Raw genomic sequence first — 25,247 nt, forward strand, 5'->3', positions numbered from 1 at the left:
TATGTAAAAGTTGACGAGAATCTAATTGTGATGGGAGACTGGAATGCAGTGGTAGGCCAAGGAAGAGAAGGTAATACAGTAGGAGAATTTGGATTTGGACAAAGGAACGAAAGAGGAAGTCAGCTGGTTGAATTCTGCACTGATCATAATTTAGTCCTTGTCAATACTTGGTTCAAACACCACAAACGACGGCTGTATACGTAGACGAGACCTGGAGACACTGGAAGGTATCAAATAGATTTCATTATGATTAAGCAGAGATTCAGAAACCAGGTGTTGGACTGCAAAACTTTCCCAGGAGCAGACGTGGACTCTGACCACAACTTGTTGGTCATGAAATGCCATCTGAAGTTGAAGAAATTGAAGAAAGGAAAGAATGCAAAAAGATGGGATCTAGACAAGTTGAAAGAAAAGAGTGTGAGGGATGGTTTCAAGGAACAAGTTGCAGAAGGGCTAAATGAAAAGGATGAAGGAAACACAATAGAAGAAGAGTGGATAGTCATGAAAAATGAAGTCGGTAGGGCTGCTGAAGAGATGTTAGGAAGGAAGAAGAGATCAACTAATAATCAGTGGATAACTCAGGAGATACTAGACCTGATTGAGGAATGACAAAAATACAAGAATGCTAGAAATGAACAGGGCAGAAAAGAATACAGGCAATTAAAGAATCAAGTGGATAGAAAGTGCAAGGTAGCCAAGGAAGAATGGCTGAAGGGGAAGTGCAAAGATGTCGAAGGTTGTATGGCTCTGGGAAAGGTAGATGCTGCATACAGGAAAATCAAGGAAACCTTTGGAGAAAAGAAATCTAGGTGTATGAATATTAAGAGCTCAGATGGAAAGTCACTTCTAGGGAAAGAAGAAAAAGCAGAAAGATGGCAAGAACATATCCAACAGTTGTATCAAGGTAAAGATGTAGATAATTTGGTTCTGGAACAAGAAGAGGCTGTTAATGCTGATGAAATGTTAGACCCAATTTCGAGGTCAGAGTTTAACAGAGCTCTGAGAGACCTAAATAAGAACAAGGCACCTGGAATTGATGATATTCCCTCTGAATTACTGACTGCCTTAGGAGAAAGCAGCATGGCAAGGTTATTCCATTTAGTGTGTAAGATGTATGAGACAGGAGAAGTCCCATCCGATTTTCGGCAGAATGTTGTTATACCTATTTCCAAGAAAGCCGGTGCTGACAGGTGTGAAAACTACCATACCATTAGTTTAGTATCTCATGCCTGCAAAATTTTAACACACATTATTTACAGAAGAATGGAAAAACAAGTTGAAGCTGATTTGGGGGCAGATCAGTTTGGCTTCAGAAGAAATATAGGAACACTTGAAGCAATCCTGACTTTACGTCTGATCTTAGAGGATCGAATCAAGAAGGACAAGCCCATGTAGATGGCATTCATAGATCTAGTTGGTTTAAAAAATCAAATGTTAATTGGAACAAACTATTTACGATTCTGCAGGTGATTGGGATCAGATACCGAGAACGAAGAATTATCTACAATCTGTATAAAAATCCGTCTGCTGTTATAAGAATCGAGGGCTTTGAAAAAGAAGCAGCAATCCAGAAAGGAGTGAGGCAAGGTTGCAGTTTGTCTCCCCTCCTTTTCAGTGTTTACATAGAACAGGCAGTAAAGGAAATCAAAGAGGAATTTGGAAAAGGAATCACAATCCAAGGAGAGGAAATCAATACCTTGAGATTTGCCGATGATATTGTTATTTTATCTGAGACTGCAAAAGATCTCGAGAAGCTGCTGAATGATATGGACGAAGTCTTGGGTAAGGAGTACAAGGTGAAAATAAATAAGTCCAAAACAAAAGTAATGGAATGCAGTCAAACGAAGGCAGATGATGCAGGAAATATTAGATTAGGAAATGAAGTCTTAAAGAAAGTAAATGAATATTGTTACTTAGGTGGTAAAATAACTAATGACGGCAGAAGTAAGGAGGACATAAAATGCAGACTAGCACAAGCAAGGAAGAGCTTTCTTAAGAAAAGAAATTTGCTCACTTCAAACATTGATATAGGAATTAGAAAGATGTTTTTGAAGACTTTCATGTGGAGCGTGGCATAGTATGGAAGTGAAACATGGACAACTAGCTCAGAAAGAAAGAGAATAGAAGCTTTTGAAATGTGGTATTACAGAAGAATGCTGAAGTTGAGATGGATAGATGGAATCACGAATGAAGAGATACTGAATCGAATTGGTGGGAGGAGATCGATTTGGCTAAATTTGACAAGAAGAAGAGAAAGAATGATAGGACACATCTTAAGACACCCAGGACTTGTGCAGTTGGTTTTTGAAGGAAGTGTAGGTGGTAAGAACGGTAGGGGTAGACCAAGGTATGAATATGACAAGCAGATTAGAGCAGATGTAGGATGCAGTAGTTACGTAGAAATGAAAGGATTAGCACAGGATAGGATGGCATGGAGAGCTGCATCAGATCTGGCTATGACCTGTCTACTCACACAGACAGGTACCTACACGCCTCGTCTCATCATCACCCATCACAAAAGCAGGCTGTCCTAACATCACTAGTGAACAGGGCCATAGCGATATCTGACGCAGAGCACCTCGAGGAAGAGAAAGAACACCTCACGGAAACCCTTAGGAAAAATGGCTACTCGCTCAATAACATCCGACGAGTCCTTAAAAAATCAGAAGAGAACAAAGGAAAGGCCGCCGCAGGAGAAAACAATGGGAAAGAAGAACTGACCCGCCAGAAAACAGCGATACTGCCATACATTAAAAACACTACAGACAGGATCGGCAAGATACTGGACAAATACAACATAAAAACTATCTATAAACCTCACCGTAAGCTAGCCCGTTATCTACCACCAGTAAAAGACACAATAGAATTACAGGCCCCTGGAGTGTATCACATTGAATGTAGCTGCGGAGCTTGTTATGTAGGTGAGACAAAACGTCTGATCTCCACCCGCCTAAAAGAACATATCCGTCACACCAAGAACCAAAACACAGATATTTCAGCAGTAGCCAAGCATTCCTACGAAACTAGGCATGGAATATCATTTGACAAGACCAAGATCCTAGCAGCTATCCCTTGGAATCTGGAAAGGAAAAATCCGCGAGGCTATCGAAATCAAGAAACATCCGAACAACATCAATTTAGAAGAAGGATATAAAATCAGTAATTCTTGGATGCCTATCATTCATAGTTTAAGACATACAGACCACAACATAAACACACGGGCCGCAACCCCATTACATAACAGTGCGGGCAAGTCCCCACTACGTGGCTGTGACGCATACGTTCCAGAATCCTCGCAAGACAGCCAGGGCTTACGTCAGCCAAAAAGGCTAGGATATAAAAGGCCAAGATCAAGGCCACTCTAGTAGTGTAATTTCTGCCTGGGAGACTGATTACCTCGGATCGAGTAGGGGTATTTCAGTCGCCTTGACAAAGAATACTGCAATGTATTCGAAACGTCGGCAAACTGAACGTGATGAGCGTACAATTACAACACGGTTCAACCCGGAAATTAAATTAAATATTTTAGATCAGTATTTCAATTCAAACTACAACCTTAATGACATTTCGGAGAAATCCAATATTCTGTTTGACATTCTCATTATTATTTTTAGAAGTGTTAATTATACAAATCATAAATCGATTTTTCATTCAATTCATGGTACCTTTCTGCAGCAATTACCCCAGTTCCCACACCCCTCAGCCCCGCCATAAAAATAGCCCCTCCTCACTTCCCCTTCCCTTCCCCGTTCTCTGCGATCTGCCCTACCCAGTTTTTTCTCTTTTCTTCCTGATCTTCCCTAATCATGCTTCCCTTCACATCAGTTATGCAATACGTCCAACATACCACAGTGCAAGGTGAGTCACATATATTTCTGTTTTATTTTAAAATTATTTTTCGCTGTTTGATCGGCGCCTTTTTCAACAGCCCTTGTACTAATTTTGGCTTTAAATTATTATTATTGTTATTTATCGGTCCACTTGTTTCTGCATTGAACTGCGAATCTTCACCACGTATTTCATAGAAATAATTTGACCTTCATGCGCAACACACCTTCAGTTTTTAAGGACATCAAACTAGAAGCTCTTGGAACGGAATCAATGTAACATGTTTCTACATTATTCACTGCATGTGCATAACTTAATTTCTAAATGACACTGCTACCACTGCTACTTTCAGCTATCATAACTTTGTAACGAATGATACGCAAGTTTTAGGAATCTACAGCATCCAGATTAATTAACTTGAATTATCCTTCAATGGTAGTTAAGTGCCATATTTGAATGCATTTTATGCATAATTTAAAATTTTTATCTCCATTGGGACTATTTTTCATCTTCAACTTTAAATTTTTTTTAATGGCATATGTACATTGTTTATGGACCTTTTGATATGTTATGCAATTTGTGTTATTGGCTGATGATGACCTTGACCTTAGGTTGAAACTAGTACGAAATAAATGTTTCATTTGTAATGTAAACCACATTGCAAAAGGTTTGTAATGAAAAAGTGGAACTGTTAAACTAAAACTTTTAATTTTCTATGTGATCACAGTTCAGTACAGACCGATCAACATGAAATTTATATCTCTTAATTATGATCGCAAACTTTTGAGAGATGTCAATTGTGCCAACTTGAAAGGCATTCTAGATTGTTCGACAGGATTTACGAGAAAGATTTTAGTTGTTATTTGTTCATCTCTCCACTAGAGGTCAGTGATAGACAGTGTTGTCTGTCCACTTCCCCACGAGAGGGAGCCATAGAACAGTGGAAGGAATAACACTAATAAATTTAAAAATCGATGGACGGCAGTCTGGATTTCGCAACGGTGCTGCTGGAGTGCTTGTTGTAGTGGCCAAGACAATGCGCTCGAAGATATCCTTGTCAAAGCTCTCCATGATGCTCATCGCCATCATGGAGATGCCAGTATCAGGATGTACCTGTTTAAATTCGTTGTAGGTAACATAGCTCTCATTCCTCTTGCACTTCTTCGTATCTCCCTTGGAAATGGGTCTTGCTGGCTTTCTTGGCTGTCTTTCTGCTAATTTTAGGAGGCAGAGCTCTCTCTCTCTGATGTAGCTACTGAGAATATAAAACAGCTAATGCCAACTTGGCGTCTCCCATAAGTCCAACCCCTCGTCCACGTCGTGGGAGACGGGCAACGTCATAAAGTAAGGGATTGCCTGGTGGGGTGATGTACAGTGGGGACTACGAGGTCGACCGAGAACCAGATGGATGGATGGATGGAGTTACTGAAGATCTTCGGGAAATTGCCTATAGGATTTGGAAAGTTTTAGCATTGGATCGAGATAAATGGCGGAAGATTGTTGAAGAGGCCAAGGTTCACAATGAACTGTAGAGCCATAGAAGAAGAAGAAGAAGAAGAAGAAGAAGAAGAAGAAGAAGAAGAATACCAACTTGGCAAGGATATATCCTAATACATGAATCTCAAAATTGAAGTTGCAAAACTCATCAAAGACATTCAATTCTTAAAAGCACATTTAGAAGAAAATTTACTTCCAAAAACTTTAAATTTCAACAACAACAAAAAAATCTTCCTGGTGAGAAGAAAAAATTCTTAATGAAATCTGGATAAAAAATGAAATCAAATTTCTGTACTTGAAGAAAATCAATCTTAACAACAAGCTATACAGCATGCACCTGGAAGCTCCTTTATATGTAATTCCTTTAGAATGGGATTCTGTTCAAAATTACATAAACCGTAAACTTCTTGTTAATTTATCTAGAAAGCAAAACGTTTTAGACGAAAAAAATCTTTAAAATGCTAGGGCAAAGAACAGTATTACATTCATTTCTCTTCCTCTATGAACTCAAATTACAGGCAATAATATTTTCCATCCATTTAATGAGAACCTCACTAATATATCATTGAAAAAAACAGAAAATGAATTAAGTAAAGGACCAAAACATAATTGGTAATTTAAAAAAAATAAAACTAACTTCTTTACAACCAAAGCAGAAGCAGAACAGATAAACAAGATATGAAATAAAGAAAATGTAATATTTTCTATAATTTTCACCTCAAAGTAACTCTAATGATAAACAGACATACAAAATTTGAAAAATAAAATTGAAGATAATAATTACAAGAACAGATAAAGGTAATGCAACTGTCATAATGGCCAAAGATTACTATATTAACAAGTATATTACCAAATTAACAGATATGCCTTTGCTGGCGAGATGTAGTGTTTATAGTGGTATGGCCTATATCAAATTTGGTACTTTCATTGACCTGTCTCAGTCTCATCCTTGGCTTTGAAAATATGAAAGTGACTGAGGTATGAGTGATGCTAGTCCTTGTTATGAATGGTGTGAAAATATCGCTCATAGGGTCGGTTGGTGCATACATTTCAGAGGGCTTGGCAGACTGATATGCAATAGCAACTGCCGGCTCGGTGAGGAAAGCAACGGGAAACTACCTCACTCCTCATTTCCCTAGTACGCCTCTTCAGTGACGCCTAGGCCATCAATGACAGCTGTTGGCGGAGCTGCAGAGGATCAAACCAGCCTTCGGGCTGAATACCCAACATACATACAATGACTAAAAATGATACAAGTAATAGAATACAGAAGAAGCTTAAACAAATACTTAAAAGTAGCCTTTTTCTTTTATGTGAACAAGAGTCCTCGCAACTAATTTACATGAATCCCAGAATACCCAGAGGTAGAGAGGCTCTACCAGAAATACATAAAAATGATACACCCATTAGACCTATAGTTAATTTCAGAAATAGTCCAACTTAAAAGTCCAGATAAATTTATTCAAAGTTTTTAAAAACTTGTAAATTTGCAGCAGAAACTACCATTAAGACTTCCATATAACTGTGCAACAACATAAAAAACATTAAATTAAATCCAAATTATACTGTTCACTCTTTTAATATCACTAGTATACCTAGTGATACTAGTATCATTAGTATTCAAGTATCCCCACAATAGATACCATTAATTTAATCAGCAAAATCTGAATATAAACATAGAAATGAAATAGATGAATCCTTGAGAATTCTGAGTTTTGTTAGAAAACAATTTACTGGGCGAGTTGGCCATGCGGTAGGGGTGCGCAGCTGTGAGCTTGCTTCTGGGAGATAGTGGATTTGAACCTGACTGTTGGCAGCCCTGAAAATGGTTTTCCGTGGTTTCCCATTTTTCACACCAGGCAAATGCTGGGGCTGTACTTTAATTAAGGCCATGGTCGTTTCCTCCCCACTTCTAGCCCTTTCCTATCCCATCGTCGCCATAAGACCTATCTATGTTGGTGTGATGTAAGGCCAGTTGTAAAATGAAAATAACAAACTAGACTGAAACAAATATGGACTGAGTTTTGACCTTTGGTTCAAACCAACGTACGAAAAGCAGGCTCACACATTCACTTCTCTCTCATACGTCTCCAGACCGGGCACTCTTATACTCCATGAAAACTCTTATTGAGGGTTACCTTTTACAGATAGATGATCACCATTTTAGACTATTTTGTAGAGCTTTTTGTGTTCAGCAAATTCTTCCATCCATATCTGGGTTCTATTGCTGGTGGTTTAGGCAACATAAGCCAAAAAGCTCTTGAATGGTCTCTTTTCTTTCTTTGACTTTGCTCCCTAAAAATTGCTACTGTTTGGCTGCCTTTTGTCGCATATTTCTCTTTTATATGCCAAATTTTCATTGATAAATTTTCTAAACAACAATCCAAACCAGATCAAAATCTGTTCAGTTTATCTCAAGACTATCCCACACAAACTCACACCTATATTTTATATGTATAGAACAGCTGTGCTTGTTCATGGACCATGAGAGGGCATTCTGCAGTAGAGTTTAGATGAACCATTAGGTCCCATTAGAACCCATAGATCCTGTAGGCCAGGGATGGCAAACCTTTTCAGACTAGTGTGTCAGTTAAAGTCGTGTCTATTATTTTCTATTGTCTAGTGTTCATCAGTTATTTTCCTTTAAAAATCATCATGAAACACCTTTTTTTTTTTTTTTATACTTCTTTTAGGTATGACATTGCATTACAAATAAATCCATTCAAACTCAATATTTCATTATTTTATTTTGCAAATGTCACTGAAAATTACATTATAAAAACAAGCAAGTTTTAAGAATAAAATATATTTTTCTTTAACCTAATGAAAATTAATCTCCGCAGCTTGTTTCCTGTCATTCGACCAGGTCAGGGATGGAATGAAAGAAGCCCTCATCTGGCGGCAAGGATAGGAATTGTGCCGGCTGCCGAAGCCTGTTGCACTCCTCTGGGACAATGATTAATGACTGACAGATGAAATGAAATGATACAGTAATGAAGACTGTTGCTGGAAAGATGACAGGGAAAACCGAAGAAAAACCTGTCCCGCCTCCGCTTTGTCCAGCACAAATCTCACATGAAGTGACCAGGATTTGAACCACGGAACTCAGTATAGAGAGGTCAGCGCACTGCCGCCTGAGACAAGAAGGCTCCGTTTTAACCAAATGAAATTTGTCAAAAATATGACCATAGAATAATTGTAACTTCTTTATTAAAAGTGTGATCACAGAAGATCTAAAGATAACCAAGGAAATTAAGAAAAGAATTCAACAAGCAAACAGCTTCTACCAGAATGTAAGGGGTATTTTGTGGAACCAATATGTCCCGAAGAAATATAAGAAAGTATTATATTCAACCTATTATGAACCCATACTAACCTATGCAGCTGGATTGTGGACTAAAACAAAACAAGAGGAGAGTAGAATACAGGCAGCAGAGATTAAATTCCTAAGAGGTATCGAGGCCAAGACCAGAAAGGATAGAATTAGAAATGAAGAGATAAGGAAAAGGACAGGAATCTTGAAACTTCAAGACGGGATAGAAACAACAAAGCTGAAGTGGTATGGGCATGCGATGAGAATGGGAGGAGAGTGCCAAAAAAGCTTTTTCAGAGAAATTAACAGAAAAGAGACCACAAGGAAGACCCCGAAAGAGGTGGAAAAATTCAGTGTGGGAGTACATACAGAAGAGGGGAGGAAAACCAAACGATGTAGTTAAGAAAGGAGAAGAGTGGTGGAGAGACAGGCAGTGATGGAGATCCTTGATCCACAACCCGACCTGGCAAGCTGGAAACAGAAAATGAAGATGGTGATGGTGATTTTAGTAATTATGGATGAAAAAACAGTCGATACTGCTACCACTCTTCTCAGTCTGAGTAATGTTGATTCACACATTAAATTCACACTGGAATCCAAAAATAATAAAAGAATAACTATTTAAATTTGACCATCACCAGACACCCAACCTTTTTAAATTATAAGATCTTCAGAAAACCCTCTCAAATTGCTTCTACAATCCACCAAGACTCAATACATCCACAGACTCACAAACGAGCAGCTTACAATAGCTTAGTTCACTGAGCCTTTAATGTACTCATGTCTAAAAAGATCTAAAAAATGAACTGAACCCCATTTGAAGTATCGCTAAGTCCAGTGGTTACAATAATTTTTTCATAGCAAGAATAATAAACAAACACAGACATCGTCCTTCGTCCACATTAAAGAAAGTTCAACCCAACATCCCCTTAATTTCCACCTTCACGTTTAATAAAGAGATGATTAACATTTTTAAGAAACACAATGTAAAAATAGCCTTTAAAATTAACAATAAAAAGGCAGATGTCTTATGCAAGTCCACATCAGTTAACAGGTTTAATTGTTTCTCAAAATCAGGAGTTCACAGAATCAAGTGTAATAATTGCAACTTTTTGTATGTTGGACAGACTGGGAGGAGTTTCAACACAAGATATTCAGAACATGTTAATGGCGTAAGATATAACAAATTCTCAGCAATAAGTCAGCACATGCAAGATTACATGTGACCTTGCCGTGGTGGGGAGTCTTGCGTGTCCCAATGAAGCAGATAGCCGAGCCGCAGGTGCAACCATATTGGATGGGTATTGGTTGCGAGACCAGACTAAGGAATGGTTCATCGAAAGAGGGGTAGCAGCCTTTCGGAAGTTGCAAGGGCGGCAGTCTGGATGATTGATATGGCCTTGTAATAATACTCAACATGGCTTAGCTTTGTTGATACTGCTACGCGGCTGAAAGCAGCAGGAAACTACAGCCATAACTAACTCCTGAGGACATGCAGCTCTCTCTGTATGTATGATGTACTGATGATGGCTTCCTCTCGGGTAAAATATTCCGGCGGTAAACTAGTCCCCCGTTCGGATCTCCGGGTGGGGACTGCACGAGAGAGGGCGATCATCAGGAAGATGGCTACTGACATTCTGCGAGTCGGAGTGTGGAATGTTAAAAGTTTGAATCGTTGTGGTAGGTTAGAGAATCTGAAAATGGAGATGGAGAGACTAAAGTTAGATGTACAGTAGTTGGTATAAGTGAAGTACGTTGGCAGGAAGAACAGGATTTTTGGTCAGGCGACTACTGAATTATCAAGACGAAATCAAACAGGGGAAATGCAGAAGTTGGTTTAATAATGAATAAGAAAATAGGGCAGCGGGTAAGCTACTAGGACCAGCATAGTGAAAGAATTATTGTCGTCAAGATAGACACAAAACTAATGCCCACCACAATAGTGCAGGTCTATATGCCTACTAGTTCAGCGGATGATGAGGAAATCAAAAGATTATATGAAGAGATAGAAGATTTAATACAATATGTAAAAGTTGACGAGAATCTAATTGTGATGGGAGACTGGAATGCAGTGGTAGGCCAAGGAAGAGAAGGTAATACAGTAGGAGAATTTGGATTTGGACAAAGGAACGAAAGAGGAAGTCAGCTGGTTGAATTCTGCACTGATCATAATTTAGTCCTTGTCAATACTTGGTTCAAACACCACAAACGACGGCTGTATACGTAGACGAGACCTGGAGACACTGGAATGTATCAAATAGATTTCATTATGATTAAGCAGAGATTCAGAAACCAGGTGTTGGACTGCAAAACTTTCCCAGGAGCAGACGTGGACTCTGACCACAACTTGTTGGTCATGAAATGCCATCTGAAGTTGAAGAAATTGAAGAAAGGAAAGAATGCAAAAAGATGGGATCTAGACAAGTTGAAAGAAAAGAGTGTGAGGGATGGTTTCAAGGAACAAGTTGCAGAAGGGCTAAATGAAAAGGATGAAGGAAACACAATAGAAGAAGAGTGGATAGTCATGAAAAATGAAGTCGGTAGGGCTGCTGAAGAGATGTTAGGAAGGAAGAAGAGATCAACTAATAATCAGTGGATAACTCAGGAGATACTAGACCTGATTGAGGAATGACAAAAATACAAGAATGCTAGAAATGAACAGGGCAGAAAAGAATACAGGCAATTAAAGAATCAAGTGGATAGAAAGTGCAAGGTAGCCAAGGAAGAATGGCTGAAGGGGAAGTGCAAAGATGTCGAAGGTTGTATGGCTCTGGGAAAGGTAGATGCTGCATACAGGAAAATCAAGGAAACCTTTGGAGAAAAGAAATCTAGGTGTATGAATATTAAGAGCTCAGATGGAAAGTCACTTCTAGGGAAAGAAGAAAAAGCAGAAAGATGGCAAGAACATATCCAACAGTTGTATCAAGGTAAAGATGTAGATAATTTGGTTCTGGAACAAGAAGAGGCTGTTAATGCTGATGAAATGTTAGACCCAATTTCGAGGTCAGAGTTTAACAGAGCTCTGAGAGACCTAAATAAGAACAAGGCACCTGGAATTGATGATATTCCCTCTGAATTACTGACTGCCTTAGGAGAAAGCAGCATGGCAAGGTTATTCCATTTAGTGTGTAAGATGTATGAGACAGGAGAAGTCCCATCCGATTTTCGGCAGAATGTTGTTATACCTATTTCCAAGAAAGCCGGTGCTGACAGGTGTGAAAACTACCATACCATTAGTTTAGTATCTCATGCCTGCAAAATTTTAACACACATTATTTACAGAAGAATGGAAAAACAAGTTGAAGCTGATTTGGGGGCAGATCAGTTTGGCTTCAGAAGAAATATAGGAACACTTGAAGCAATCCTGACTTTACGTCTGATCTTAGAGGATCGAATCAAGAAGGACAAGCCCATGTAGATGGCATTCATAGATCTAGTTGGTTTAAAAAATCAAATGTTAATTGGAACAAACTATTTACGATTCTGAAGGTGATTGGGATCAGATACAGAGAACGAAGAATTATCTACAATCTGTATAAAAATCCGTCTGCTGTTATAAGAATCGAGGGCTTTGAAAAAGAAGCAGCAATCCAGAAAGGAGTGAGGCAAGGTTGCAGTTTGTCTCCCCTCCTTTTCAGTGTTTACATAGAACAGGCAGTAAAGGAAATCAAAGAGGAATTTGGAAAAGGAATCACAATCCAAGGAGAGGAAATCAATACCTTGAGATTTGCCGATGATATTGTTATTTTATCTGAGACTGCAAAAGATCTCGAGAAGCTGCTGAATGATATGGACGAAGTCTTGGGTAAGGAGTACAAGGTGAAAATAAATAAGTCCAAAACAAAAGTAATGGAATGCAGTCAAACGAAGGCAGATGATGCAGGAAATATTAGATTAGGAAATGAAGTCTTAAAGAAAGTAAATGAATATTGTTACTTGGGTGGTAAAATAACTAATGACAGCAGAAGTAAGGAGGACATAAAATGCAGACTAGCACAAGCAAGGAAGAGCTTTCTTAAGAAAAGAAATTTGCTCACTTCAAACATTGATATAGGAATTAGAAAGATGTTTTTGAAGACTTTCATGTGGAGCGTGGCATAGTATGGAAGTGAAACATGGACAACTAGCTCAGAAAGAAAGAGAATAGAAGCTTTTGAAATGTGGTATTACAGAAGAATGCTGAAGTTGAGATGGATAGATGGAATCACGAATGAAGAGATACTGAATCGAATTGGTGGGAGGAGATCGATTTGGCTAAATTTGACAAGAAGAAGAGAAAGAATGATAGGACACATCTTAAGACACCCAGGACTTGTGCAGTTGGTTTTTGAAGGAAGTGTAGGTGGTAAGAACGGTAGGGGTAGACCAAGGTATGAATATGACAAGCAGATTAGAGCAGATGTAGGATGCAGTAGTTACGTAGAAATGAAAGGATTAGCACAGGATAGGATGGCATGGAGAGCTGCATCAGATCTGGCTATGACCTGTCTACTCACACAGACAGGTACCTACACGCCTCGTCTCATCATCACCCATCACAAAAGCAGGCTGTCCTAACATCACTAGTGAACAGGGCCATAGCGATATCTGACGCAGAGCACCTCGAGGAAGAGAAAGAACACCTCACGGAAACCCTTAGGAAAAATGGCTACTCGCTCAATAACATCCGACGAGTCCTTAAAAAATCAGAAGAGAACAAAGGAAAGGCCGCCGCAGGAGAAAACAATGGGAAAGAAGAACTGACCCGCCAGAAAACAGCGATACTGCCATACATTAAAAACACTACAGACAGGATCGGCAAGATACTGGACAAATACAACATAAAAACTATCTATAAACCTCACCGTAAGCTAGCCCGTTATCTACCACCAGTAAAAGACACAATAGAATTACAGGCCCCTGGAGTGTATCACATTGAATGTAGCTGCGGAGCTTGTTATGTAGGTGAGACAAAACGTCTGATCTCCACCCGCCTAAAAGAACATATCCGTCACACCAAGAACCAAAACACAGATATTTCAGCAGTAGCCAAGCATTCCTACGAAACTAGGCATGGAATATCATTTGACAAGACCAAGATCCTAGCAGCTATCCCTTGGAATCTGGAAAGGAAAAATCCGCGAGGCTATCGAAATCAAGAAACATCCGAACAACATCAATTTAGAAGAAGGATATAAAATCAGTAATTCTTGGATGCCTATCATTCATAGTTTAAGACATACAGACCACAACATAAACACACGGGCCGCAACCCCATTACATAACAGTGCGGGCAAGTCCCCACTACGTGGCTGTGACGCATACGTTCCAGAATCCTCGCAAGACAGCCAGGGCTTACGTCAGCCAAAAAGGCTAGGATATAAAAGGCCAAGATCAAGGCCACTCTAGTAGTGTAATTTCTGCCTGGGAGACTGATTACCTCGGATCGAGTAGGGGTATTTCAGTCGCCTTGACAAAGAATACTGCAATGTATTCGAAACGTCGGCAAACTGAACGTGATGAGCGTACAATTACAACACGGTTCAACCCGGAAATTAAATTAAATATTTTAGATCAGTATTTCAATTCAAACTACAACCTTAATGACATTTCGGAGAAATCCAATATTCTGTTTGACATTCTCATTATTATTTTTAGAAGTGTTAATTATACAAATCATAAATCGATTTTTCATTCAATTCATGGTACCTTTCTGCAGCAATTACCCCAGTTCCCACACCCCTCAGCCCCGCCATAAAAATAGCCCCTCCTCACTTCCCCTTCCCTTCCCCGTTCTCTGCGATCTGCCCTACCCAGTTTTTTCTCCTTTCTTCCTGATCTTCCCTAATCATGCTTCCCTTCACATCAGTTATGCAATACGTCCAACATACCACAGTGCAAGGTGAGTCACATATATTTCTGTTTTATTTTAAAATTATTTTTCGCTGTTTGATCGGCGCCTTTTTCAACAGCCCTTGTACTAATTTTGGCTTTAAATTATTATTATTGTTATTTATCGGTCCACTTGTTTCTGCATTGAACTGCGAATCTTCACCACGTATTTCATAGAAATAATTTGACCTTCATGCGCAACACACCTTCAGTTTTTAAGGACATCAAACTAGAAGCTCTTGGAACGGAATCAATGTAACATGTTTCTACATTATTCACTGCATGTGCATAACTTAATTTCTAAATGACACTGCTACCACTGCTACTTTCAGCTATCATAACTTTGTAACGAATGATACGCAAGTTTTAGGAATCTACAGCATCCAGATTAATTAACTTGAATTATCCTTCAATGGTAGTTAAGTGCCATATTTGAATGCATTTTATGCATAATTTAAAATTTTTATCTCCATTGGGACTATTTTTCATCTTCAACTTTAAATTTTTTTTAATGGCATATGTACATTGTTTATGGACCTTTTGATATGTTATGCAATTTGTGTTATTGGCTGATGATGACCTTGACCTTAGGTTGAAACTAGTACGAAATAAATGTTTCATTTGTAATGTAAACCACATTGCAAAAGGTTTGTAATGAAAAAGTGGAACTGTTAAACTAAAACTTTTAATTTTCTATGTGATCACAGTTCAGTACAGACCGATCAACATGAAATTTATATCTCTTAATTATGATCGCAAACTTTTGAGAGATGTCAATTGTGCCAACTTGAAAGGCATTCTAGATTGTTCGACAGGATTTACGAGAAAGATTTTAGTTGTTATTTGTTCATCTCTCCACTAGAGGTCAGTGATAGACAGTGTTGTCTGTCCACTTCCCCACGAGAGGGAGCCATAGAACAGTGGAAGGAATAACACTAATAAATTTAAAAATCGATGGACGGCAGTCTGGATTTCGCAACGGTGCTGCTGGAGTGCTTGTTGTAGTGGCCAAGACAATGCGCTCGAAGATATCCTTGTCAAAGCTCTCCATGATGCTCATCGCCATCATGGAGATGCCAGTATCAGGATGTACCTGTTTAAATTCGTTGTAGGTAACATAGCTCTCATTCCTCTTGCACTTCTTCGTATCTCCCTTGGAAATGGGTCTTGCTGGCTTTCTTGGCTGTCTTTCTGCTAATTTTAGGAGGCAGAGCTCTCTCTCTCTGATGTAGCTACTGAGAATATAAAACAGCTAATGCCAACTTGGCGTCTCCCATAAGTCCAACCCCTCGTCCACGTCGTGGGAGACGGGCAACGTCATAAAGTAAGGGATTGCCTGGTGGGGTGATGTACAGTGGGGACTACGAGGTCGACCGAGAACCAGATGGATGGATGGATGGAGTTACTGAAGATCTTCGGGAAATTGCCTATAGGATTTGGAAAGTTTTAGCATTGGATCGAGATAAATGGCGGAAGATTGTTGAAGAGGCCAAGGTTCACAATGAACTGTAGAGCCATAGAAGAAGAAGAAGAAGAAGAAGAAGAAGAAGAAGAAGAAGAAGAAGAAGAAGAAGAAGAATACCAACTTGGCAAGGATATATCCTAATACATGAATCTCAAAATTGAAGTTGCAAAACTCATCAAAGACATTCAATTCTTAAAAGCACATTTAGAAGAAAATTTACTTCCAAAAACTTTAAATTTCAACAACAACAAAAAAATCTTCCTGGTGAGAAGAAAAAATTCTTAATGAAATCTGGATAAAAAATGAAATCAAATTTCTGTACTTGAAGAAAATCAATCTTAACAACAAGCTATACAGCATGCACCTGGAAGCTCCTTTATATGTAATTCCTTTAGAATGGGATTCTGTTCAAAATTACATAAACCGTAAACTTCTTGTTAATTTATCTAGAAAGCAAAACGTTTTAGACGAAAAAAATCTTTAAAATGCTAGGGCAAAGAACAGTATTACATTCATTTCTCTTCCTCTATGAACTCAAATTACAGGCAATAATATTTTCCATCCATTTAATGAGAACCTCACTAATATATCATTGAAAAAAACAGAAAATGAATTAAGTAAAGGACCAAAACATAATTGGTAATTTAAAAAAAATAAAACTAACTTCTTTACAACCAAAGCAGAAGCAGAACAGATAAACAAGATATGAAATAAAGAAAATGTAATATTTTCTATAATTTTCACCTCAAAGTAACTCTAATGATAAACAGACATACAAAATTTGAAAAATAAAATTGAAGATAATAATTACAAGAACAGATAAAGGTAATGCAACTGTCATAATGGCCAAAGATTACTATATTAACAAGTATATTACCAAATTAACAGATATGCCTTTGCTGGCGAGATGTAGTGTTTATAGTGGTATGGCCTATATCAAATTTGGTACTTTCATTGACCTGTCTCAGTCTCATCCTTGGCTTTGAAAATATGAAAGTGACTGAGGTATGAGTGATGCTAGTCCTTGTTATGAATGGTGTGAAAATATCGCTCATAGGGTCGGTTGGTGCATACATTTCAGAGGGCTTGGCAGACTGATATGCAATAGCAACTGCCGGCTCGGTGAGGAAAGCAACGGGAAACTACCTCACTCCTCATTTCCCTAGTACGCCTCTTCAGTGACGCCTAGGCCATCAATGACAGCTGTTGGCGGAGCTGCAGAGGATCAAACCAGCCTTCGGGCTGAATACCCAACATACATACAATGACTAAAAATGATACAAGTAATAGAATACAGAAGAAGCTTAAACAAATACTTAAAAGTAGCCTTTTTCTTTTAAGTGAACAAGAGTCCTCGCAACTAATTTACATGAATCCCAGAATACCCAGAGGTAGAGAGGCTCTACCAGAAATACATAAAAATGATACACCCATTAGACCTATAGTTAATTTCAGAAATAGTCCAACTTAAAAGTCCAGATAAATTTATTCAAAGTTTTTAAAAACTTGTAAATTTGCAGCAGAAACTACCATTAAGACTTCCATATAACTGTGCAACAACATAAAAAACATTAAATTAAATCCAAATTATACTGTTCACTCTTTTAATATCACTAGTATACCTAGTGATACTAGTATCATTAGTATTCAAGTATCCCCACAATAGATACCATTAATTTAATCAGCAAAATCTGAATATAAACATAGAAATGAAATAGATGAATCCTTGAGAATTCTGAGTTTTGTTAGAAAACAATTTACTGGGCGAGTTGGCCATGCGGTAGGGGTGCGCAGCTGTGAGCTTGCTTCTGGGAGATAGTGGATTTGAACCTGACTGTTGGCAGCCCTGAAAATGGTTTTCCGTGGTTTCCCATTTTTCACACCAGGCAAATGCTGGGGCTGTACTTTAATTAAGGCCATGGTCGTTTCCTCCCCACTTCTAGCCCTTTCCTATCCCATCGTCGCCATAAGACCTATCTATGTTGGTGTGATGTAAGGCCAGTTGTAAAATGAAAATAACAAACTAGACTGAAACAAATATGGACTGAGTTTTGACCTTTGGTTCAAACCAACGTACGAAAAGCAGGCTCACACATTCACTTCTCTCTCATACGTCTCCAGACCGGGCACTCTTATACTCCATGAAAACTCTTATTGAGGGTTACCTTTTACAGATAGATGATCACCATTTTAGACTATTTTGTAGAGCTTTTTGTGTTCAGCAAATTCTTCCATCCATATCTGGGTTCTATTGCTGGTGGTTTAGGCAACATAAGCCAAAAAGCTCTTGAATGGTCTCTTTTCTTTCTTTGACTTTGCTCCCTAAAAATTGCTACTGTTTGGCTGCCTTTTGTCGCATATTTCTCTTTTATATGCCAAATTTTCATTGATAAATTTTCTAAACAACAATCCAAACCAGATCAAAATCTGTTCAGTTTATCTCAAGACTATCCCACACAAACTCACACCTATATTTTATATGTATAGAACAGCTGTGCTTGTTCATGGACCATGAGAGGGCATTCTGCAGTAGAGTTTAGATGAACCATTAGGTCCCATTAGAACCCATAGATCCTGTAGGCCAGGGATGGCAAACCTTTTCAGACTAGTGTGTCAGTTAAAGTCGTGTCTATTATTTTCTATTGTCTAGTGTTCATCAGTTATTTTCCTTTAAAAATCATCATGAAACACCTTTTTTTTTTTTTTTATACTTCTTTTAGGTATGACATTGCATTACAAATAAATCCATTCAAACTCAATATTTCATTATTTTATTTTGCAAATGTCACTGAAAATTACATTATAAAAACAAGCAAGTTTTAAGAATAAAATATATTTTTCTTTAACCTAATGAAAATTAATCTCCGCAGCTTGTTTCCTGTCATTCGACCAGGTCAGGGATGGAATGAAAGAAGCCCTCATCTGGCGGCAAGGATAGGAATTGTGCCGGCTGCCGAAGCCTGTTGCACTCCTCTGGGACAATGATTAATGACTGACAGATGAAATGAAATGATACAGTAATGAAGACTGTTGCTGGAAAGATGACAGGGAAAACCGAAGAAAAACCTGTCCCGCCTCCGCTTTGTCCAGCACAAATCTCACATGAAGTGACCAGGATTTGAACCACGGAACTCAGTATAGAGAGGTCAGCGCACTGCCGCCTGAGACAAGAAGGCTCCGTTTTAACCAAATGAAATTTGTCAAAAATATGACCATAGAATAATTGTAACTTCTTTATTAAAATGTAATGTTAGTAGTTGTGTGGTGTGCCACATAACTCATGTTTGCGCGTCACCTAGTGGCACGCATCATAGGTTTGTCATCGCTGCTGCACGCAATGGCTGAAGTAAGTGATGGATTGAATATGGATAAGGACAAGGCCAGTGGGTGCAAAATGATCGGCTGAGGAAGTTTCATTCTGGAGATAGATTGAGAAGTATTTCTTTCAATGAATGGTTGAAAGTTCGAGAACGATGTGTGCTTTTGCCATCACCAAAAGAAATATAATGTAGAACAGCATTAACCTTCCTACTATGTTTGATTCAATCGAAGGAGAGGATCGTGCAATAATGGTTTATGACCTGAAAAACCATGGTGAAGAGATTCCTTCTAGTAGATCAGTCTGTTAAGATAAGGCACAGACACGAATAATAGTTACAGTAAGGCATTGTATTTCCTTATTAGAAGAATGATCTTTTTATTTATTTTGTAATGCAGATGTATATGATTACTTTAAATTTAATACTGTTTTTTTGTGTTTTCGTAAATATAAGTTCCTCTTCTAAACATAAAAAGTAACTTTCATATAATTCTTGAAAGGATGATTCAAGAACATTAAAATACTTTATAGAATAACATATTACATTAATGAATCCATCACTGCATTCAGTCATGGTGCCCTTTCTTCAGAGCAGCTTCTGTGGACGCAGCTAGTATAGATGATAAGAAATCAAAGATGATAAACTTGACAAAAAGCTAAAGTTTGAGCTGTTCTTTTGAGATGCAAGTAGTAAGAAAAACTTCTGTGTTCAACCAGCCCTTTTGGTTTGATATTATTGTAGATTATTTTTTTAATTGCTTGAAGTATTCAGTTATTGTAAAGATTTTATTTCTTAGGAGTCACTGCAAGAGGGGAAGGTGATGCAGACTCACGTGATTGATATAAACAGCATGAAAACAGAAACAGATAAATATGAGGTAAGGGCCTGAAATCTTGTGTTACATTTCCAGAAATGTTGTTATAAATTTGTTTGCATAAATGGTGAGCTTCGTTGAAAGTTTTCTGTTTCCAATATTGTGAAACCAATTTTGTTTTTGAAGTGCTTGACAAGTTTTATGAAGTATTGACTGACATCGTAGTCAGGGCCAACAGTAGTGCTAATGGGCAATTTCAATGCGAGAGTTGGAAATAGAACTGAAGGATACGAGAGGGTGATTGGTAAATGTGGGGAAGATATGGAAGCTAATAGGAATGGGAAGCATTCGCTGGTCTTCTGTGCTAGTATGGGTTTAACATTTACAAATACATTTTTCAAGCATAATGCTATTCACCTATATAACACTAATCTGAAAGAAAAAATGGAAGGGATACGACACTTCGAAAAAATGAAGATTTCGGCTAGAGAAAGACAAGGGCCACGAAGGGCATGAAAATGAAGGACTCCCTAAGCCTCGAGTGCTCTAATACCATGGAGGTCGGAAAAGAACAGGAGTTGACCAAGGGAGGTTAGATAAGGATAGATGAAGGTGAGGAGCATGGCACAAGTAAGTGGAAGCAATGTCATGACTCAGTTAAGGGCCTCGTGGTCGCCAGTCCACGCTGCTCCAAAGTTCAGAGCCCCTGGGGCCCCTTCAGGTCACCTCTTACAACAGGCAGGGGTTACCTTGGGTGTTATTCTGCTGCCCCCACCTACATGGTGATACACATGGGAGGGTAGGGGTACCAGATCAATAATAGACTATATCTTAACTGACTTTGAATTCAGGAAATCTGTTAGGAATGTACAGGTTTTCCAGGGATTTTTTGATGATACAGACTACTATCTGATCTGTAGTGAACTAAGTATCTCTAGGCCTTTGATAGAGAAAGTGAAGTCTGTATGCAAAGGAATAAGGGTATAAAATCTCCAGGACCAGGGAATTAGAAGTACGTGGATATGATTAGTGAGAAGTTCTGAACAGTGGACAGTAAGCAGATTCAGGATATAGAAAGAGAATAGGTGGCATACAGGGATGCTGTAGTAGAAACAGCAAGGGAATGCCTAGGAACAGCTGTGTATAAGGATGGGAAAAGTGAACATCTTGGTGGAATGATGAAGTGAGAGCAGCTTGTACACGTAAAAAGAAGGCTTATCAGAAATGGCTCCAAACAATGGCTGATGCAGTGAGGGAAATGTATGTAGATGAAAGAAACAGAGCAAAACAAATAGTTGTTGAATCCAAAAAGAAGTTGTGGGAAGATATTGGTGAAAACCTGGAAAGGCTAGGTCAAGCAACAGGGAAACCTTTCTGGACAGTAATAAAGAATCTTAGGAAGGGAAGGAAAAAGGAAATGAACAGTGTTTTGAGTAATTCAGGTGAACTCATAATAGATCCCAGGGAATTACTGGACAGGTGGAGGGAATACTGTATTTTGAAAATCTTCTCAACGTAAAAGGTAACCTTCCTGATGGTGTGAACAACTGAGCTCATGGGGAGGAGGAAAATTATGTTGGTAAAATTACGCTTGAGAAAGTGGAAAAGGTGGTAAATAAACTCCATTGTCATAAAGCAGTAGGAATAGAGAAGATTGATAAGATTTTCAAAATACAGTATTCCCTCCACCTGTCCAGTGCTTCCCTGGGATCTGAGTTCACCTGAATTACCCAAAACACTGTTTTTCCATTTTCCCCTCCCTTCCTAAGATTCTTTATTGCTGTCCAGAAAGGTTTCCCTGCTGCTAGATCTGAAATCGTGAAGTATAGTGAGAAGGCAGAGATGAAATGGCTTCATACAGTAAGATTAGCATGGAGTGTTGGTAAGGCACCTTTAGATTGGACAAAAGCAGTAATTGCACCTATCTGTAAGCAAGGGAACTGGAAGGATTGCAACAACTATCGAGGTATCTCATTGATTAGTGTACCAGGCAAAGTATTCACTGGCATCTTGGAAGGGAGGGTGCGCGATCAGTGGTTGAGAGGAAGTTGGATGAAAACCAGTACGGTTTCAGACCACAGAGGAGCTGTCAGAATCAGATTTTCAGTATGCGCCAGGTAATTGAAAAATGCTACAAGAGGAATAGACAGTTATATTTATGTTTCGTAGATCTAGAGAAAGCATATGACAGGCTACCGAGGGAAAAATGCTCGCCATACTGGGGGACTATGGAATTAGGGCATTTGCGTTGAAAATTGAGCTGCAGCGAGAATTGATGGTAGAATGAGCTCTTGGTTCAGGGTGCTTACAGGGGTTAGACAAGGCTGTAATCTTTGACCCTTGTTGTTCGTAGTTTACATGGATCATCTGCTGAAAGGTATAAAGTGTCAGGGAGGGATTCAGTTAGGTGGGAATGTTGTAAGCAGTCTGGCCTATGCTGACGACTCGGTCATAATGGCAGATTGTGCCGAAAGCCTGCAGTCTAATATCTTGCAACTTGAAAATAGGTGTAATGAGGAAATTGATGTCAGTAGGTTAGAAATCCAAGAGAATTGAATGTCAGATTGGTGATATAAAGTTGGAACAGGTAGATAATTTCAAATATTTAGGATGTGTGTTCTCTCAGGATGGTAATATAGTAAGCGAGAGAAAATCGAGGCGCAGTAAAGCTAATTCACTGAGCTTGCAGTTGCGATCAACAGTATTGGGTAAGAAGGAAGTCATCTCCCAGATGAAACTATCTTTACATCATTCTGTTTTCAGACGAACTTTGCTTTACGGGAGCGAAAGCTGGGTGGACTCAGGATATCTTATTCATAAGTTAGAAGTAACGGACATGAAAGTAGCGAGAGTGATTGCTGGTACAAACAGGTGGGAACAATGACAGGAAAGTACTCGGAATGAGGAGATAAAGACTAAGTTAGGAATGAACTCGATGGATGAAGCTGTATGCATAAACTGGCTTCGATCGTGGGCTCATGTGAGAGAATGGAGGAGGATAGGTTACCTAGGAGAATAATGGACTCTGTTTATGGAGGGTCAGAGAAGTAGAGAGAGACCAAGATGATGATGGTTAGACTCAGTTTCTATCGATTTAAAGATAAGAGGTATAGAACTAAATGAGGCTACAGCACTAGTTGCAAATAGAGGATTGTGGCGACATTTAGTATATTCATAGAGGCTTGCAGACTGGAACGCTGAAAGGCATAATGATCTATAATTATGTATGTATGTACAGTATGCAAAACTTTTAGTGATACTTCGGGTCCCTAGTACTGAATCGATAGACCTCAGTTCTCAGTTATCTTCGAGATTGCCTGGCACAAATAATATGAAACTATTATGCATCGCCATGAGACATCTGGCGGCATAATTGCAACACTTTAAATAGTATTGTTATTTACACAGCAAAGTCAAAATATAAGTTAAGCTTGAACATGAGTGAGGTTCTTCACAGGAACTACCTGGAATTCCTACAAAAAAACTACTGTTTAGAAAATTCATATTGATCGATCATACTATCGATTCAATTCAGGTTTCACTTCCATTCAGTTGGCAGTATTACCGGAACTGGGGTAGCTCCCTTCTTACTCCTCAGCCCCGCGAAACGAAGTATCAGTAAAATTTTCACGGACTGTATGTGTAGTGCTTCAGATGCTAAACCTTTGAGTCATGAGCACAGGCTGTTGAGGAACTCTTACTTTGTCATTAATGACCAGGCATCTGTAGGTTCTGACCTTCTGGAGCTGCTATGGTGCTCCCTCCACTGTTGTCACAGCCTCTGTCCTCTTAGAAAAATGTTTCACTAAGTTTTGGTTGTTGTATGCAGGCATTTTCTTCCATTCATGCTGCAACATGGCAAACAGTTCTGTAGCTGTTTTGGAATGATTTGGTCTGGTTGTCAGCTGGTGCAGTAACTCATCTCAGTTGGTTTTAGAACAGGGCAGCCATTCAATTTTATTCACTTGCATTTCGAACGACTATTCAGTTATGGCCTTCAGTTTATGAATGGGTGTATTGTCAGGTTGAAAATGAAATTGTTGCCAGAAGGTAGATAGCATAGAATTGTGTGATATTGTGTGATAGGCTGGTTCAAGGAACTGAAACCGTGGGAGCTCTAAATGTCCTCTTCTTAGGGAAGTACCTGTTTTCTTTAAATTGACTCTGCCTTTCCCAGAAGAAGAAACCTGAACAGTGCATCTGTTGTGGTGATATTCTTGTAGATTTTCTTGTGTTTGTGCTTATCTGTTTTATTTTAGTTGTTAACAAGAAGTAGATCTTATGTCATATTTTATCAAAGTCAAGCAGTTGTGTTCACGGGTCAGGTGCCAGGTTTTAACATTTTGATGTCTTCTTAGTTGAAACATGACACAATATAGAATATTAAATAATAATTGAATCTTCCAAGAGACCCGTATATTATACCTATGTAAGATTTTAGTAATACAGTCCTTCATGTCATGAATGTAAGGTAGATAAGCAGTTCCTCTTGCAGATGTTCGATTATGTGTCTGTTTCAGAACCGTAGAGATCAAAGCTTTGCTATAACCATTCCTCTCAACGGTGGTTCTCAAGGTGTTAAGAGCAGATAATTGACAAATCCTCCTAGCCCTGAGAGTTGCAAGTATACCATTTTTCTGGACAGGGTGAAAGTCCAAATGATAGCATAAAAAGTGCATTTGGAAAATGTCAGTGGCAACTGGTGACTTACCCAAGATAATACTGTATACAGAAATCTGCTATAGTTTATTTTTCACACTTCAGTTCTTGAGAGTTAACGTCCAAACTGTACTACTTTAATTAAAAATGTGTTTATAAATTCATTCTTAGTTTGTGATTTAAGCATATTGCATAATATTGATGACAGGTGGAAGGAAATGGAGTACAGCCCATGGGAGAAAATGAAGTAAAGCATGTGAAGCAGGAAGAAATGGATGAAATTTTAAAACAAATGAAGAAAGAACAGGATTCATCTTCACCTTGTGCACTAGCGGAAGGTTTACCCCAGGTAATTTCTTTTCATTTATTGATATTAATTTTGAACTTCCTTTCTTAACATTACTGGTTTTAGGTTCCACTAACTTTCGTTATTACGGTTTTCGGAGATGATGTTTTCTTTTATGTGCCGGTATGTCTACA

The 25,247-nt window shown here is 38.6% G+C and overlaps 1 protein-coding gene across 5 annotated transcripts in view; it reads left to right on the forward strand.

Annotated features, from left to right (window-relative positions):
• The window catches only part of LOC136879003 (endothelial zinc finger protein induced by tumor necrosis factor alpha), a 114,611-nt gene that overhangs the window by 59,208 nt on the left and 30,156 nt on the right, over positions 1 to 25,247 (forward strand). For 3 of the 5 annotated variants that reach the window (XM_068229014.1, XM_068229013.1, XM_067152686.2), the window contains exons 3-4: positions 20,091 to 20,171; positions 24,976 to 25,116. In XM_068229014.1, coding sequence (XP_068085115.1) covers positions 20,115 to 20,171; positions 24,976 to 25,116 — 198 coding nt within the window. In that variant the 5' untranslated portion in view covers positions 20,091 to 20,114. The remainder of the gene's footprint in view (positions 1 to 20,090; positions 20,172 to 24,975; positions 25,117 to 25,247) is intronic. The other 2 variants (XM_067152687.2, XM_068229015.1) reach the window with 1 other exon arrangement.

The sequence above is a fragment of the Anabrus simplex genome, chromosome 8, assembly GCF_040414725.1.
Source record: "Anabrus simplex isolate iqAnaSimp1 chromosome 8, ASM4041472v1, whole genome shotgun sequence".
NCBI classification, from domain to species: Eukaryota; Metazoa; Arthropoda; class Insecta; order Orthoptera; family Tettigoniidae; genus Anabrus; species Anabrus simplex.